At 45.3% G+C, this 16,304-nt stretch overlaps 1 protein-coding gene across 13 annotated transcripts in view; it reads right to left on the bottom strand.

The window, feature by feature from the left end:
- Positions 1–423: 423 nt before the first annotated feature.
- The window catches only part of Raw (NDT-like domain-containing protein raw), a 336,980-nt gene continuing 321,099 nt past the window's right edge, over positions 424–16,304 (bottom strand). For 10 of the 13 annotated variants that reach the window (XM_077679559.1, XM_077679546.1, XM_077679524.1 and 7 more), the window contains exons 6-18: positions 15,231–15,248; positions 15,027–15,118; positions 14,898–14,951; positions 14,651–14,729; positions 13,633–13,647; positions 12,387–12,687; positions 11,801–11,861; positions 6,547–6,720; positions 6,371–6,437; positions 4,695–4,833; positions 3,413–3,557; positions 1,249–1,332; positions 424–1,125 (exon numbers count right to left, since the gene is read on the bottom strand). In XM_077679559.1, the coding sequence (XP_077535685.1) occupies positions 997–1,125; positions 1,249–1,332; positions 3,413–3,557; positions 4,695–4,833; positions 6,371–6,437; positions 6,547–6,720; positions 11,801–11,861; positions 12,387–12,687; positions 13,633–13,647; positions 14,651–14,729; positions 14,898–14,951; positions 15,027–15,118; positions 15,231–15,248 (1,358 nt within the window). In that variant the 3' untranslated portion in view covers positions 424–996. The remainder of the gene's footprint in view (positions 1,126–1,248; positions 1,333–3,412; positions 3,558–4,694; positions 4,834–6,370; positions 6,438–6,546; positions 6,721–11,800; positions 11,862–12,386; positions 12,688–13,632; positions 13,648–14,650; positions 14,730–14,897; positions 14,952–15,026; positions 15,119–15,230; positions 15,249–16,304) is intronic. The other 3 variants (XM_077679500.1, XM_077679507.1, XM_077679512.1) reach the window with 3 other exon arrangements.

Raw genomic sequence — 16,304 nt, 5'->3', positions numbered from 1 at the left:
TTGGATTTGAAACCAGCACAAACCTCGGCAACGTTTAGAGCACCAATACACAATGCAGGTGGGAGAATGGCCTGCTTCCCCATGGCTCATTAGCTTCTGCTGTCGACTCGCAATGATTCACTGTCGTTCGACGTTTATTCTAGTTCACGCAAAACGCTTGGGCAAAAGTACAGCAGCGTGCAGGAAGTTGTGGACAGCCTGCCCATCTGAATGTTACAATGCAGTGCCATTCTAGTTGTGCGGAACCTCCACGTGGCGAACTTGTGATCCACAGAAAAACTAACGACCACGACATTGAGAGCCATGGGATGAGCAGTTGCACACACAGATATTGACACACACAGTTTCCCTCACAGCTAGAGTTGAACCATAGGGTGAGAGAAACCTTGTTGATGAAAGAATGCAAGGTTTTTGACACAGTAGTGTTTATATCGGTGAATCACTTTATTCACCACCATCAAATAAATAAAACTCTATCCGGAAGTTGCATAATTTCAACTTCTACCTTTTCTGCGGGAGGATACCTGGTAGATGCGCGATGCTTCACTGCCTAGTCCATAGCAGCAATGCAGCACAACTTTACACTTCCAGTATCGTAGCTAGCCCAATTAAAGTGGTCTACATTGGAGGACTCTCCTCATCACACATCCAGTATTCTGCGCATCTTGAAGCCATCCACCCATCCGCTCACAGTTCTCTACACAATGCACAAGGGAGCACTGTTAAACGCACTTTATTGTGAGGATGACTATAAATGTCTGCTCTGGTGAATTTCATGAAATGAGGCTGTACAGATGACTATACAAATTTCAATGTGTCGATATTTACACTTCAATGAATGTCTCCAGTTTCGCTTGGTTTCACGAGCACAACATTTACAGCACAGTACGATGCAAAGCGACTGCAATTTTGACAGCACTGTCACAACTCTAAAAAGCAAATGAGGAACCTGGTGGTGGGTATTTGCAGCGCCTACTACTGTCACAACCAGCAGCTCTAGCACCGTTCTGCAGCACACAGTACAGCTTCGCTGATGTCACTGAATACAGGAACTCCAGCCCGTGTTGCCAAGTCCGAGAGGTACATTCGCCCACGGTTGTAGTCTTTCACGGCCAGTTCGGAAAGCTGGGGAAAGAAAATCCGACGCTCAGCATGGTTGAAGAACCCGCGCAACAAAACATGTTTGCAGCACTATCCGCCATCCCACGCAGCGCCCAGGCTGCGTGTACTGCAAGCAAAGCAAGTTACCTTTTCGCCATCAATCACCACGTCATCTTCTAGGTACTGAATACAGAGGACGACACTGCAGCCTTGGCCAACATAGTGCACCGCCTGTTGAAGAGAAACGTGCCGTATTTCAGTGGTAAGAATGCACGTGCACAGCACACAACAGCAATTCTGGCCACCTGAGTTTTGCCTCTAGTTAGGGCATGCTCCTTGCTCTGTTCACTTCACCTGCGGGACTGCACAGGGGGCACGAACAACTAAAAGAGTGCCAGCTTTTACCACCGCAACCCCTCTCCACTCACTGCGAGCATCTTGGAGCATCTCCAAAATGACTCTTTTCGGAATAACATGCAATTCCCCGAAGATTACACACACTTTACTGATTCACTTTCACTTTTCCAGATTTCCATTGCAGGATGCAGGAAAAAATCCATGAGGTGGGGCAAAAGCCAGTTTTACTCTTTTGGCACCGTCCGCACTATTAAGGTAACACTAAATGCCGAATTTTGTTTTAACTGAAAGATCAGAACCTTTCTAAACTCTTTCAACCTTTGTTTGATAACGAACACTGCTTCACCTGTTCTGAGGTAACATTTTGCTCTCCTGTTTCCCTTTCATTTTTCTGTGACGCAAAACGACCGCACCACAAAGTGAGCTGTGCGACTGCCTTCCAAGCCAGTGTGGGGCAGCCATAAGGGGAGTAGAAAATACCTGCACCATTGGCCAACACAATTGTGTAGCTGCCAACTATGCCTATATATATGACGCTAGCAGTAAAAAAAGGACAACAGCTCTTGCATTCACCCACAGATCATTTGACTGCGCTTGTACAGGCCAAGCATCTCGCCAAAACCGACACTGAAACGAAGCTTACTGCACGTGGCAGTGAGGCAGCCTATTTTATGCTTACCACCCGTGGTTAGCGCCTTCAAAATCATGCACTCAGCAAAAATTTTTATATACATTTATCGCTTACCGTATGCTAAAACAATAAACAAAAAAGAAGAAACTCATAGATGAGCCCGCTCAGTTTCATTACACCACCCACGATATCGAACGTCACAAATCGTCGGACGAAAAAATGTACGGGGTGGTGATGCCCATCTTCATGCTTTTGTCCTTCCCTTGTACAACAAAACAGCTGCTGCAGCTGCCGCAAGTGGTGTATTCCACTGATACAGACCAACTTCTATTTACACTTTAGTGCCCTTCTGAACAACTCGTGCTGTCGCGGGGGCATATCTATTTTTAGCAGAGTTATGACTACTCTAAACGGCACTGGCCTGTATCAGCGACTATCAGTTTGCCAGCCCAAGTGATGGCGTACGTGACTCAAATAAACCCTCCCTTATCTCAGTAAAGTGCGAAGCAGGTTGCGCACCATTGAAACAACCATATGCACACAACGTACTTTTAACAGAGGAGACCATTTGCACTACCCCTATGCCTTCCTGCCAGGCATTTGATGCGCTGCTAAAATTCTAGTGGCCAAAAACAAAAAACTCTTATGGAAACAGAACAACAAAAAAGGGTTGAAGTCACCCTTTGTTATTTCCTGCCAATTGAGATAAAACTTCCCAAAAATTTTTAGTCGCCACTAAAAACTCACTTTCAGTGCTTTTACACAGCTGTTTGGGAAATCCTTAAGTTAGGCGTTTTTTTCCGATGTTTAGTCTCTTTCTATCACTGCATAATTTGCATTCTGCCGAATTGTGTATACATATATTTTGATATGCTTGATTATGCTTTCCCGGAATCTTTAGTCTATTTCTAACGCTGTTTGTTTTATATTATTCAGAACTGTGTACATACACTTTTTCATAGACCACCCCCTCTCTTTTATCAATACTAACCATTCCGCAGGCTACAGATTAACATGCGTTGCATTATCCCTTACGTCGTTATTCAATGCTTTAATAAAGCAACATTCTTATGCCTCTTCATTTTCGCTGAACACAGACGCAACCAAAGGCACCAGGCTGGCCACAACTAACAAGCCGTGGCCCGTAACTCAGACTGCACTCATTTTATTCTCAGTTCGTGTGCTCCACCAATTGCCACAAGGGTCGCCTCACTCTTGGACAAGGCCCCTCATCCCCAACCAATGCTGCATGCATCCACAATCATTGTGTCCAAGGCTAAGCTGCTGCAGAGAGCACAATGAGGAGTGTGGAGGTTCACTAACCACTAGCATTTCAGCCACACAGCGTGCCGTTTTGGTGATGACAAATAGCAGCACTTGGGCACTATTGATGACGTGCATCTCGAGTGGACTCAGGCGAGCATTCCATGGCGAGCGGAAAGGGATGGAATGTGTCAGCCCATGCTTCCTGCACAGAGTGGAGAAGAAAAAAAAAAACCCCGAAAGGCACTGTTGAGAATGCAATGCATACAACCAGATTAAAGTCTAGATGTTCACTCCAGCTGAAAGCTTCAAGCACCTGTAAAGCCCCATCATGGGCGCTGAAACAGACAGACTAATGCATGGCTAAAAATGCAACTGAAAGCAGAGAGTATTAATGGAGCACCACGTGGCTGTGGCCATACACCGCATCAGTGTAAGGAATGTTACCCTATATTGAGAACAAAATATTTGGAAAGGTAACACAATTGCAGGCCTCACATTTTATTTTTCCTATTACAGAGCCCCGCTCAACCGGCACTGGGAACTTCCAGTAACAAGACTTGGTGGCTCTGAAACCTTACCCATCTCAAAGATTACCTGCATGCACTGCCTACCCCTCTGCAACCCCCCCTTTCGGTACTACAGCTGCAGCTGCACTGCCCTGCCTGTGCAAGAGCTCGCAACATGGCACTTGTGGCAAGACATGCGTTATGCGGTGCCTGTGTTTTCCTCTCACCGTTCTTTCGCACTGCTGCACACAGTGTTTGGACTGCCTCCCCACAGACCCATGTCTGTGCTCACTTTTTAACAATCCCGAAGGTGTTGTTACAACCGAGTCATCAATGCTTTGCCTGCCAAAGCTTTCGAGTGAGGAAGATACTAGTGGCATGAGTCGCACATGCTCACTGCAAACAGAAGCGACACCTACAGGAGCCCCATGAAATTGAAGGAAAGAAATCGAGGCAGAAGTGATGGCGAAACAGCTTGAGAGGAAAGCAACCACCGAGGGCAGACAGCACGGGACCAGATAGTCTCTCACAGATTCTCACGTTTTGTAGGGTGGTGCAGAGTTGCAGCAAGCTCCCGAGTGCCGAGGTCTCGGACCAGGTGCTAGTCACCTCCAGAGGCCTCCAGGTCACGGCGGCCCTGGGGGCAGCCGCCACCGCCCCACAAGGGGGAACTTTTTGAATAAATGTCACCTCTCTCTCGCCCGCTGTTTGCTCCATATGAAGGGCAGTCAGTGCCAACCTGTTTGTGCCCAGGGCCTTCACACTGCTCGCCCTAGGCGCAAACAGCACAAACCCACCACTGCTTGCCCAGACGGGGAAAGGGCCGCACTCACTTGAGAAGTGGAATGGCAATGTCGTCTCTCCAGCTGCAGTCCTTTGTGGAGCCTCCCAGGTACACGTGGCTCCAGTAGGCTGGCAGAGGGGCATCGGTTGCGCTACCAGAGAGGGCGGCCGACCGTGGCACTATGCGTTCTGCAAAAGGGCAACACTCTGGTGAAGGCACGACGAGATTAAGATAAGACGACTTTCTACACACACATTAGTGCAGTAAACACGACGCTTAGAGGCTAGTTGTCATGGCAACAAGATTTTTCTCGACGCCTACCTGTGTCACCTATTAAAAGTCATGCAGCTAGGTTTGAAAGTTGGCTGAGCAATTAAAGGTGCAAAGGACTCACATCACCCACAAAAGATGTGTTATGGCACTAGCTCCCGTTAAAGAGGTTGTCGCCTAGAAATCTCCAATAGCTTATGTTTTCGAGAATTGCACTTTATTTGCATTTTCAGCAAGAAATGAAAGCATGCGCAGTGATTTGAAATCATTATCAGCAGGTAAGTTATTGCTAGGACTGACACTTCAGGTATTCAGTGCCTAAGATGTCAAAACTGCCTACTCGTATAACGTTTCAACATTACTCTGCTTTTCTTTGTCAACAAAAATAATTGTTTTATATATTTCCCATAGGTAAACAAACTGGCTCCTGTCCTCTCTATTCTTGTGACGCAAGTGTTTCTTTCATGTTTTGTGTTTCTATGATCAGCAATATTTTGAACACTGTAGCTTGTCTGCTGAAGTTCTCATTTTTAGTACAAGTATTAGTTGCTCTTTGTAGTTATACTTAAATTGTAATTGCTTTTTTTTTAATGGTGGGGGCCAGTAGTTTTAGGCCAAAGTACTTTACTAATAAAATTCTGATAGTGAAAATTAGAAGAGACATGAGCCCTTTCAAATGAGGTTTTGTTCTTGCACAAACTGTATTGAAGGCGTTTTTCTTTTGCGCATGTGTCCAAGTTGTTGAAACACAGAGTTGAACAAACAGAGCTCAACATGGTGGCACCAACTGAACGTGCACCAGTCAAGGAGTGTAATAAGGCTAGCATGCCCATTCCACACTCTTCAGGATTCGAAAATGAAGATAATAGGAAGTTGGTTTTTTACACGCCTGAACTTCAAATGCTCAAAACTACTTTGACAAGTCAGAATATGATAAATTAAACCCTAAAATTTCAAGGTTTTGTTCAACGAGCATTCAGCAATAATGAAGTTCATTTATAGTAAGTGTAAATATTGCGCTTTGTAAACGAGCTGGAACCAAGCCAATATTAAACCTCCAAAAGGGAAAAATTGGCATCCACTGACCTACATACACCTGTTGACTATTAAACCTCTAGACCGCGATGAAGCAAAATCTTTAATTAATATGTTCTGGTGCGTACATTTTGCATTACTATGTGTACCATTAGTACACGACTTCCCGTATGTGGGTAAAAAAACTTTGTTCTTTAAATCAGGCACTACAGACTTCAAATTGAAAAGAACTCAAGGATAACAAGAGTCCCAGACCATAACATTGGCTTGTCACCTACACTTTAAAGTTAGATTATGAACAGACAAAGACTTTGTCTATGTTTGTGCTCATGGACAATAAGCACCTGAATTCACCACCGCAGATTATACAAGCACTACGAAATGTCGCCACAAAAAACAGAATGAAATTGGAGAACGTACCATACACTTGCGTGAAAAGTTGATGGATGGAAGTTAGGAACTCTGTAAACTTGCTGCCATTTTTGGTCTAAAAAAAGAAAAAGGAAGAACAGGTTAACCAAATAGTTCATGGCACAAACAGCTGGCAACAACTTCATAATGCTCGTGATGAAAGAAAGGGAATGCAGGATGCTTACTTGATGCTTGAACTCTGACAGGATGAGGCAAAATTGATCAAATGTAATGGGAATGTCGTCCATATCCCCTTCAGCCACAGATTCTGCAACAGCAGGCGTATGGCTGTTGGCAAGTATCTCCAGACACTCTTGAGGGAGATCCTTTCCCGTTAAAACCTTGAATGCCATCTTAACCTGTAAAAATAAAAACAACAGAAGCACCATGTTGGGTTGAGAGGGGCTGAAGGCAAGCCTTGGTCTTTTAGTTAACCATGTACTACTAGTGAATAATAAAATGGACCTGAACAGACGAAATCTGACATTTCCTAGGCGACGATGAAAAGATAAAATGTGAAATTACAAGAATTAATACAGCGAAGCGACACCTGGGCTAAGAGGCGCGCCGTAGTGGAGGGCTACGGAATAATTTTGACCTTCTGGGCATCCTTAAAAAAAAAAAAGTAACATAAGATCTATTGGTGGATCTTTAAGAATGCACGAGAATCTCAACCATCTCCCTCGCAAACATGAGGCTCAACTCTGGAAGTCCACAACACAGTGTCTCTCGCCCATACCCCATGCCTCGGACACTGTGTCAATCCTACTTAGAACTCCAAACGTCCCAGTGGCAACACTTGCCCGCTCTGGCAGTGGCATGGGCTGCCTCTTGCTCCATGCTGTCCACCAGCTTCGGCGTTTCATCACTGTCATTCCCATTCCAACCTCTTTTGCTGCTCCCTCAACACTGCATTCACTTCACACTCCATTTTACACAAGGACAATGGGGCAGCAGGCACATTGAAGGCCACCGCTGCCAACTCGGCTTGAAGTCATTTCTCTCCACACGTGCCCTGTTGTACTCTGTTGTTCTGTCGCTTTCCGCGCACGAATCAACGGCGCAAATTTTTGCCAACATGGGCCATCTATTGCTCACGTAATAATAATGGCATGACCAACTTAGAAGTACATGTTTCAGTGGATAGCATTAGACGAATGCACAGGGCCCATGCTATTATTTCCACTACAGGTACCAAATGTCTTCATTTTTGTGCATTCAGGTTCGTATTTTTTTGTTCACATTTTATTTGTGCCTGGTAGCGCCTGCACGTATCCCGTGAAGCAAGTCTAACATAAATAACAAAAGGTTGTCAGAGTAACACAATGCAAAAGGCTAAACAAAGGGCTCGCTAATATACCACCTCATAGGTACACCGCACCGGCTGACCTCACACTAAGGTTGAAATTTAAGCAGATAATAATAAAAGTTTTGCAGTGATCTACTGTATTCTTATTTAACAAATAAATCTTCCAGAGAAACCCTTCTTTTGCACTTATTCGAGTACCAACTCCAAAGTTATGTTGTGACAGTTCGTCAGCCATGAATGGGTTGAGTGGTTCCTCTCGTGCTGCAATACAGTTAAACCTCGATGTAACGAAGTCGGTAAAATTCGTAATTTACTTCGTTACATTGAAATTTCGCTACATTAAAATTCGCGGTTATAATGAAGAGTTCATCCCATGAAGCGTTTCCTGAAAAAGAAAACGTGGTGCGCATACACGGCCGGCACACTGTTTCTGTTTCTATCGGTGCTTAATCATCTACGCGGGCATCAGCGTGATCCGCATGGAGCGTTTTCTTCCTGCAAAAACACGCCCCGCAAGCCACAGGCACGCTGACGCAGCCGCGGAGACCACCCGCATGATGCAGGTAGCTCCAGCGACCGATTATAACCGCTCGCTGAAACGCAACTCGAGGGGCATGCGAGAAAAAAAGCGGATAACGTGGGCGAAATTTTCACTGTAAAACGTCATACGCGCCGCTTACGAGAGCGCCCATCAAATATCCTCCGCGGCGGTAAAATTTTTTTTTTTTCCACACCGCGGCGGTATGGAAAAAAAAAAAAAAAAACGCATGCAAGGCGTATAAAGATTTACAAATGCTTGCTGGGACGATGAAACCCAACAAGCATGAGCGAACTCGAACGAAGTGCAAAGCGGCGGTATGCGGCAGCGGTGGCAACGCCAGAGGCGATTAGGCTTACCACCGCGGAGGATATTTGATGGGCGCTTTCGTAAGCGGCACGTGTCACGTTTTACAATGAAAAGTTCGCCCACGTTATCCGCTTTTTTTCTCGCATGCCCCTCTCATCTGCCCCTCGAATTGTGTTTCAGCGAGCGGTTAGAAGCGGTCGCTGGAGCTACCCGCATCGCGCGGGTGGTCTCCACGGCTGCGTCAGCGCGCCTGTGGCTTGCGGGGCGCGTTTTGAGTTTTTTCAGGGAGAAAACGCTGCGTGCGGTTCACGTTGATGCCGATTAAGCCGTAGACGATTAAGCTTCGACAGAAACAGTGCGCCAGCCGTGTATGCACGCCCCGCAGTTTGTTGGCAAGGGGCTTACTCAGACTCCGTGGCTGGCTGCATCCGCGGCATTGGGCGGCCCGTGTCGCCGTTCGCGTTTTATTGGGACCCCATTTCGGCGCTTGCGTCTCCCAAAATCTACTTCTACAACTTAAATTTCGTGCCTAGTTCTCCATGAAACTTCGTTACATTGAAATTCCGGCAAACGGGACTTCGTTACACTGAGGGTGAAAATACATGGTGTGCATACACTTGAAGATACAGAAAATTCCGTGGTTCGTTACATCGAGGGTTTCGTTACATTGAAGTTCGTTACATCGAGGTTTAACTGTACAACGGAACTGAGCTCCCGCTTCTGCTCAGTGTTGCCATTTTAGCGATTTTGTCGCTAAATTTAGCGACTTTTTATCTATTTAGTGACAGATTTTTCAAATTTAGCGGACAGCGACTTTTTTAGCGGAATTGCCAAACAGTTCAGTGAAATTTTAGCGACTTTGCTATTCAACCGTAATCTTAGTCTTTTGGACAGCTTTAGCGCTATCGTGAACACCTCGGTTTTCACAGAAGTACAGAAAACTTCTGTAAGGCCCTCATGGTTGTGACGACCACTTCGCATTGATGGGAAACACAAAGTGATGAATTTCATTTGAATTTTAAGTGAGCATACTCTTGTTTACCCAGGATACCATTCGTAAGGATACCATTCGTAAGGATACCCTTAGTAAGAGACATCTCTGAAGATTTGCCACAGACTTTACGGTTGCCAAATTTGGATTGGACATACATGTAGTATTTATTTATTTAAAAATACCTTACAGGCTCTATTACGGAGCATAGAGTAAGGGGGGTACACAGGAAAGAATGCTAGTGGGTGACACTTCTTCCACAATACAAGTCAATACATTGGAACTAATAACAGTGGTTGCGCAAATGACAAGGAGGGGTTTCAAGCAACAACAAGAATTTCGCAGTCGCAAAAAAAAAAAAAAAAAAAAAAAGCACAAAGAACAAAAACAGAATTGAAGGGGGTTATACAATGCAATTAGATAGATGTATCATTAATTGCTCGCGAAAAATTTCATGATTAGTTAAATTGACAATGACGTCGGGTAGGTCATTCCAGAGTGCTATGGCACGAGGCAAAGCCGATGAATTGAATGAATTTGTTTTTCCAAAGATGCGTGTGATGCTTCGCTGATTGTGTAGTCGTTTAGACATGCGCAATGGTGCCGTTAGTGGGAAGGGTGGTGGCCTGGACGCGTGAATATATTTATGAAGCAAAGACAGGAGGGCAAGTGTGCGCCGTATTTCTAGATGCTGTAATGAAAGGTCATGCTTTATTTGTGTGACGCTCGAGGGGCGACTGTAAATGCGTGAAATGAACCGTGACGCTCTGTTTTGCACAGCTTCTAGCTGGTTAATAAGATAGGCTTGGAAGGGGGACCATATGGGTGATGCGAATTCCAGCTGTGGGCGAACAAAGGTTAAGTAAGCTTGTTTGCGGACGTTATTTGGCGCGTTTCGTAGGTTTCGACGTAAGTATCCTAGTGTTCTTGATGCGTTTGCAGATATGTAGGTTACATGTGCCGCCCAAGTAAGATTAGAAGTGAGATGGACGCCGAGGTATTTATACGAAGATGACCGTGATACGTTGGAATTGTTTATGTAGTAATCAGGGTACAGGGTGACCTAAGGCGAGCCATCTCAAGAGCCTCAACTAAATCTGGAAACGTTGTATCATCGTCTACGGCTGAACTGTGCATACACAAATAGTTACCTATTTCGCCTTGGCGCGGCGCCAAATTCTCGAAACAGCGCTAAGCTCTCAGGAGTCTGTTCTCTTATTTGGATGACATTGGCCTAATTTCAAAATTGTAAATTACGTGGCCCAAGCTCGGACCAAAAACCAAATTTGTGAAAGTCCTTTATAGCGCCAAGTCCACGACAGTTTCTTTTTCTTTCCTGCCCAGCTCTTTCTTGGGCCTTTTCTTCCCCCCTCCCCATACCTCAGCAGAGAAGCATGTAGTGTCCGATTGGCACTGCTGACGCCTTAACAAAGCTTCCAACGAACCGCCAACGTCAGCAGATTCGAGCTCGACCGCCATTACCACCATCGAGGAAGAGCTCTTCTACTAGACTCTACATCTGTGTGCAGTGTGTGTGCGTATTCTGGTGCACTGGTTCAACCTTCAAGGCAAAGCAGTCATTTTTTATTTCATCGTAAAATTTTAGTACACGAGAGGCACCCGTTTTTTTGTTGTGCTTGCTACCTTTGCAGCTCAAAGAAGCAAATAAATTCGTTTTCACTGTACATTCAACTTCTTCAACTATTTCAGTTAAGTTTAACTGGAAAAACCTATTTGAAATGGGTTTATTAGGCTTTCGAAATTTAGCGATTATTTCAGCGACTTTTCTGTCAAATTTAGCGACGATTTGGAAACTTCTTTACCTTAACTTAGCGGCATGCTTCAAAAAAAGATGGCAACACTGCTTCTGCTTGAGCCCACCCCTCTCTCTTCCCCTCCTAGATGAGGAGGCAAACTCCCAGAGATTCAATGGCTCACCTGCATGATACTGTTGCATGCTACTTGGTTTCAGAATTGCACACTGCGTGTAGGCAGACCAGATTGGCTAAAGCTGCCACTCTGCATTACTGCTGGCATTCTCGCACCAAGCCGGGCAAGTGTCTCCCACTTTCTCTGGCCAGTTTCACTTCAAAGCCTTCCCAAAGATGAGTTGTGACAGGGAGAATAGCTGCCAGAGTCAAGTGCCCCTCAACAAGCTCTTGAAAATAAAGGTGGAAGTTTTTTAGTTTTCTAGCCCCACTCACATTTCCCCGGAACTGAGTGATGAACATTTCGCTTTGCACAAGCTGTAATCAACAAACACCCATAAAGTTTGAACTTGGCAAAGCTTACATCTATTATCCGCACTTTCCCATCGTCCGAAGAAAAGCTCTTGAATGCTTCTTGAACCTTCCTGCAAGAGGCACAAAAAATATTAAAAGCCATTAGAGGCGGCCTTAAACGCATTCAAATAAGAAGCAGGAGCTGCGTTACACAATGAAAAGTCATGTAAAAAGATAAAACAAGATGTGAAACATGTTTTTGTCCCGGTGAATTAGTGACAGAACTAAAATGCAGTGAGCATTGCTGTGGTAAGAGCCCTTGTCACAACTGACACCAGGCATGAGCAACAATTCCATTTTGTGCTCATAGCCAACATGCACATAGTTGGTTACATATAGTATATGAACAGAGGAAAAGATGTGTGCTACAACGAGGAATATCTACAAACATCTTATGTAGCAATGCAGAAAAAGGAAACATGAGCTGTCTCTTTTTACCATCAATGGCTACACAAAGAGCGGGAGCTAAGCTCCACACTGCGAAGGTAGTCGCTCTGCAGCAAACTAATCTATAGCACCAGTGTGAAGCTACTTCTTAGTAAGAAGTCAACATGCAACTCTGCAGGCAGACGAGGCAGAGGGGGTGTGCCACTCACAGGTACTTGTCGCCCAGGGCCAGGTGGGGCACGTGGACGTGGTCCGGGGGGCGTGCTGCTGCCCCCAGCGGCCGGCGGACGTCCTGTGGCCAGAGGTCCTCCTTGAGGCAACGGTTGGTAACTTCGAGGGCGTCGGCTATGCTCTGGAAGACCGGGATGCCCCGCATCTCCACCAGGTCGCGCAGGTAGTCCCGGCCCTGCTGCAGGTCACCGTACTCCTTCTCCGAGATGGGCTCGCCCAGCACCAGGCTGCCCGGCGGCGACTGCTCCGTCAGGATCAGGATCAGCTTGCGCCGCGTGCCTGCGCAGGGGGGGCCCATTAGTCTCCACCCCGACAGGCTTGGCGGCGCTCGCGAGCGATACAAGACAGCATTTAGAGCCTCCTGCCATTACTCCTGGTGCAGGAAACAACCTCTTGACCACGGCAGCTCTCCCGCAGTGATGGAAGCATTGGTGGGGTACTTACAAAAAGTTTGCCCGCTGCACCTAGCGCTTGTAAAAAATGACAGGAACTGTACACAACGCATTATGACAGCACATTAGATACACAGCAGAACCCCCTTTTTCTTCGCAGTTACATGAAGAGCGCTTGGTCCTGCTTTAAGTTCTTCACCTCCAGTTTTATACATGTTCACATCACACTTTTTTTTTGTTCCCAGAAAAACATACCAACGAGCTTCTACTACACGTACACACTATTATAAACATACCCGCTGGAGCTTTGGCTCTGTCCTGGGGCATGCTTATCAGAGGGGTAGACAACAGTCACAAGGTGGGAAAAGGTCCGAAAATGGACAGCCAACTAGCAGGGTGTTTGGATGCCCCGTTAGCAGCCCAGGGCATACAAGACCAATCACAGGTGGGATGGAAGTGGAGGGACGCATGCATTCTGTAGCAGCCCGCCAAAGTTTCCCAGACTACCCCTGGGTGGAAGGGACTCCTCCTCCTCCCCAAAGGGCTCCTTCCTACAGAGGCTTTCAATAAGCAACACTTGCAAGTCTGACCTTGTGCACAAGTGCTGCCACGATACAGTGCAAAGCCTGTGGCCGCAGCTTCTGTCCCCAGGTACATGACCTCCCAAACAATCCTTGCAACAGGCTTTTTACCTGATCAATAAAACCACTGCATGCCATGTGGTCGACTAAACTGTGGGGCCTGGTTCATGACAAGGCCAGAATTGGCCTTACGGTATTTTGCAAAATCTGTACTGCACAGCATTTCCCAGGTATTTAGCTGAAACACATACTTGCTTTGAGGCCACCTGCACAAGAAACAAAATGACCACATGACTACTTCCAGCCTAATTTTTATTTTTAAAATTTACATCTTGCTAAATTTTGACATTCCTTTAAATTTTTCAATAAAATTTATCAAAATTACTGGTGCACAAACATTACAGGCTTCCCCAAGCAAAGCATACCCGAGAGATGTTTGCCCACTGCGTGCATTATCTTTCGTAGTTCTTTGCAGTGGTTTCTGATTCACTGTGCAATAAGTAGCATGTTGGAAATGACCTATTCAGATGTTTCAGAATGTGATCTACAACTGCCTCCTTGGCCTTTCAGCCTCTAAAATAATAAGAAGACAGTTAATGAAACTCGTGTAATTATTCAGGCACAATTTGAAAAAGGCTGGCAATTTCGCAACATGACCGCTAACAACATACACTTTTTGCCACAGAACATGTTTTAACTTGGCGCGTGATAACTGAGACACTCGTTTATATGCGCAGCCTGATAAAAATAAGAATGAGGCCCAGGACTGCGCACATTCCACCCCCGATTCAATTGTATCAATCAGTAGAGGGACCACGTTGATCCTGCCATTGATCTTTCATGTTTTAAGAAAAACCTCTCTCCCATTGCACACCCTCCACAAGATTTCACTTTTGATTTAGCAAAAGATCATTAAACTTTCCCACCACCGTCAGAACACAAGTGCTTGCCACGGTTTTTTAAGCTCTTATTTTTCTTGGAACAGTCAACTAAAGAGTCAAGGCTTACTTGCTGATAATGATTTTTATTTGGGTACAATTTAACTTAAAATAGTTTCACTTAATGATTTGCAATACAGATAAAGGTACACATAATAATGGCTGGCAAATGTACCACTTTGCCAAGAAAACACCGCAAAAGAACCAATTATTGGACTCCATTACATGGGGAGAAGAACCCGGTGTGCTTAAGCCAAAGTTGCACATAAATTTGGTCGAATTAAGGTCTTAACTGAACCAAGAATTTGCCTAGGTGAAAATGAATACATACCTGCGATGTGGGCAGACTCTATCATGGATGCAACCGATCTTGTCTGGTTGTCGATAACAAACATCATGACTTTGGCATTCTGAGGAAGCAAGGGTAAGGAAAAGTAATCATAACTGCTCGCTTCATAAATGCGCGAGTAAATTTTATGAGCAAGAGACCAGATACAACTACGCTCATGCGGGTTCATCATGCGTGTCTATGTAGTTAGATGCAAGCAACTAAAACTGCAGACAAAACAACTACATACCTCCTTTGCCTGGTTTTCAAGTTCAATCAGTTCAGGAATCCACTGAGTCACCTGCTGGAGACAAATTAATGAGCTAATGTGCTAAAAGAAGACAAATAAGCATGTAACAAGAAATAATGTTGCACTCACTGGGTTGTAGTAAGAGATGCCATACGACTTTAATTTAGGTATAGCCACATCTTTCCTCCAAGTGGTTGGATTGCATGAACCGCCGAGAAAGACTAAGGAGGCAAAAAAAGCTGCATTTTAGGATTCCGAACATTTACAAATAAATGGAACATGTATGCTTGTACAAGAAAAGTGCCCGTATGATTGATATGAAAGAGTACTTACCATCGTATGAACTTTCCACTGATGCCAAATGTAAAAAAAGAGAAAAAAAGAAACGTACTTCATTACATTTTGGAGCGGAAAACAATAAGTGGTAAACATCATAAACATCACAAAAAGCTTGAACAGCAAAGTGGAATGATAAAATTTGACGTCCAAAGGTTCTGCCTTAGAAAACATGAAGGTTAACAAGCACCGTGTTTCGTTGCTTTTGTTTCAGTAGATACACAATGGCCAAAGTATACATTTTGTACAAAGACGCGAAACATTTCAGTAACGTGAAATATCATTAAAGCATGCTTCGATGTAGGTAGGTCACGGAGCAAGAACAAGACAGGAGGGGAAACGGCACTTCCTTGGGCGACCAGCTAACGTCACAAGCGCCTGGCCAAGGTAAAAGGTAGTGGCGTCTGCCGCGCAAGAACTGCATGGCCCGGCTGCGATCGTAATTTCACTGCACAGCCCCGGAATGAATTTTGGCCGCTATCATTTCGTCCATCAGATGCCGCTACCCTCTCCTTCACCATCGTGGCTATGAAGCTCCATACTCCGCATTGGTTTTCATTGTGCCGTCATCTGATCGCTCGCCCACGCCAGCGGCAATGGGCCGTTTCGCCTCCTATATATTCCTGCTCCGCAAGGTAGGTGTATACTACAAAAACAACAAGGTGCAACCAACAGCAGTGTAGCAAAAGCCGTTTACACCCCTGGCACGGCCACTTTATAAGCTCTGAAAAGAGGCTGATTTTAAGAGGGTTACAAAACTAGCTGCCTTCTTTTTTTTTTGCACGTGAAGGCACCGTGAAAGCGAGTATGTCGTTGATATTATGGAGGAGTGCTTCGAGAACGCCACCACGTGGCAGAATGTCGGCATACCTGCCAACCTGGTGACATGGAAATTCGTAATAACCGCGGACTTGGGGAAGTGGGGGGCAGCACACTTCAATTTTTAAGTCTGAACGATCTCACGTTTTCAGAATCATACGTGCAAACCGTCAGTGTTGTAGAGTAATGAGCAGCAACTCCATTGGGCAGGGAAGCAAATTCTTACATTTACGATTTCAAGAACACTTGGTA

The sequence above is a fragment of the Haemaphysalis longicornis genome, unplaced genomic scaffold, assembly GCF_048455015.1.
Source record: "Haemaphysalis longicornis isolate Haplotype H1 unplaced genomic scaffold, Haemaphysalis longicornis Haplotype H1 scaffold_1, whole genome shotgun sequence".
NCBI lineage: Eukaryota > Metazoa > Arthropoda > Arachnida > Ixodida > Ixodidae > Haemaphysalis > Haemaphysalis longicornis.
The sequence above is the reverse complement of the archived record's forward strand: the minus strand, read 5'-3'. Positions and strand labels throughout refer to the sequence as shown.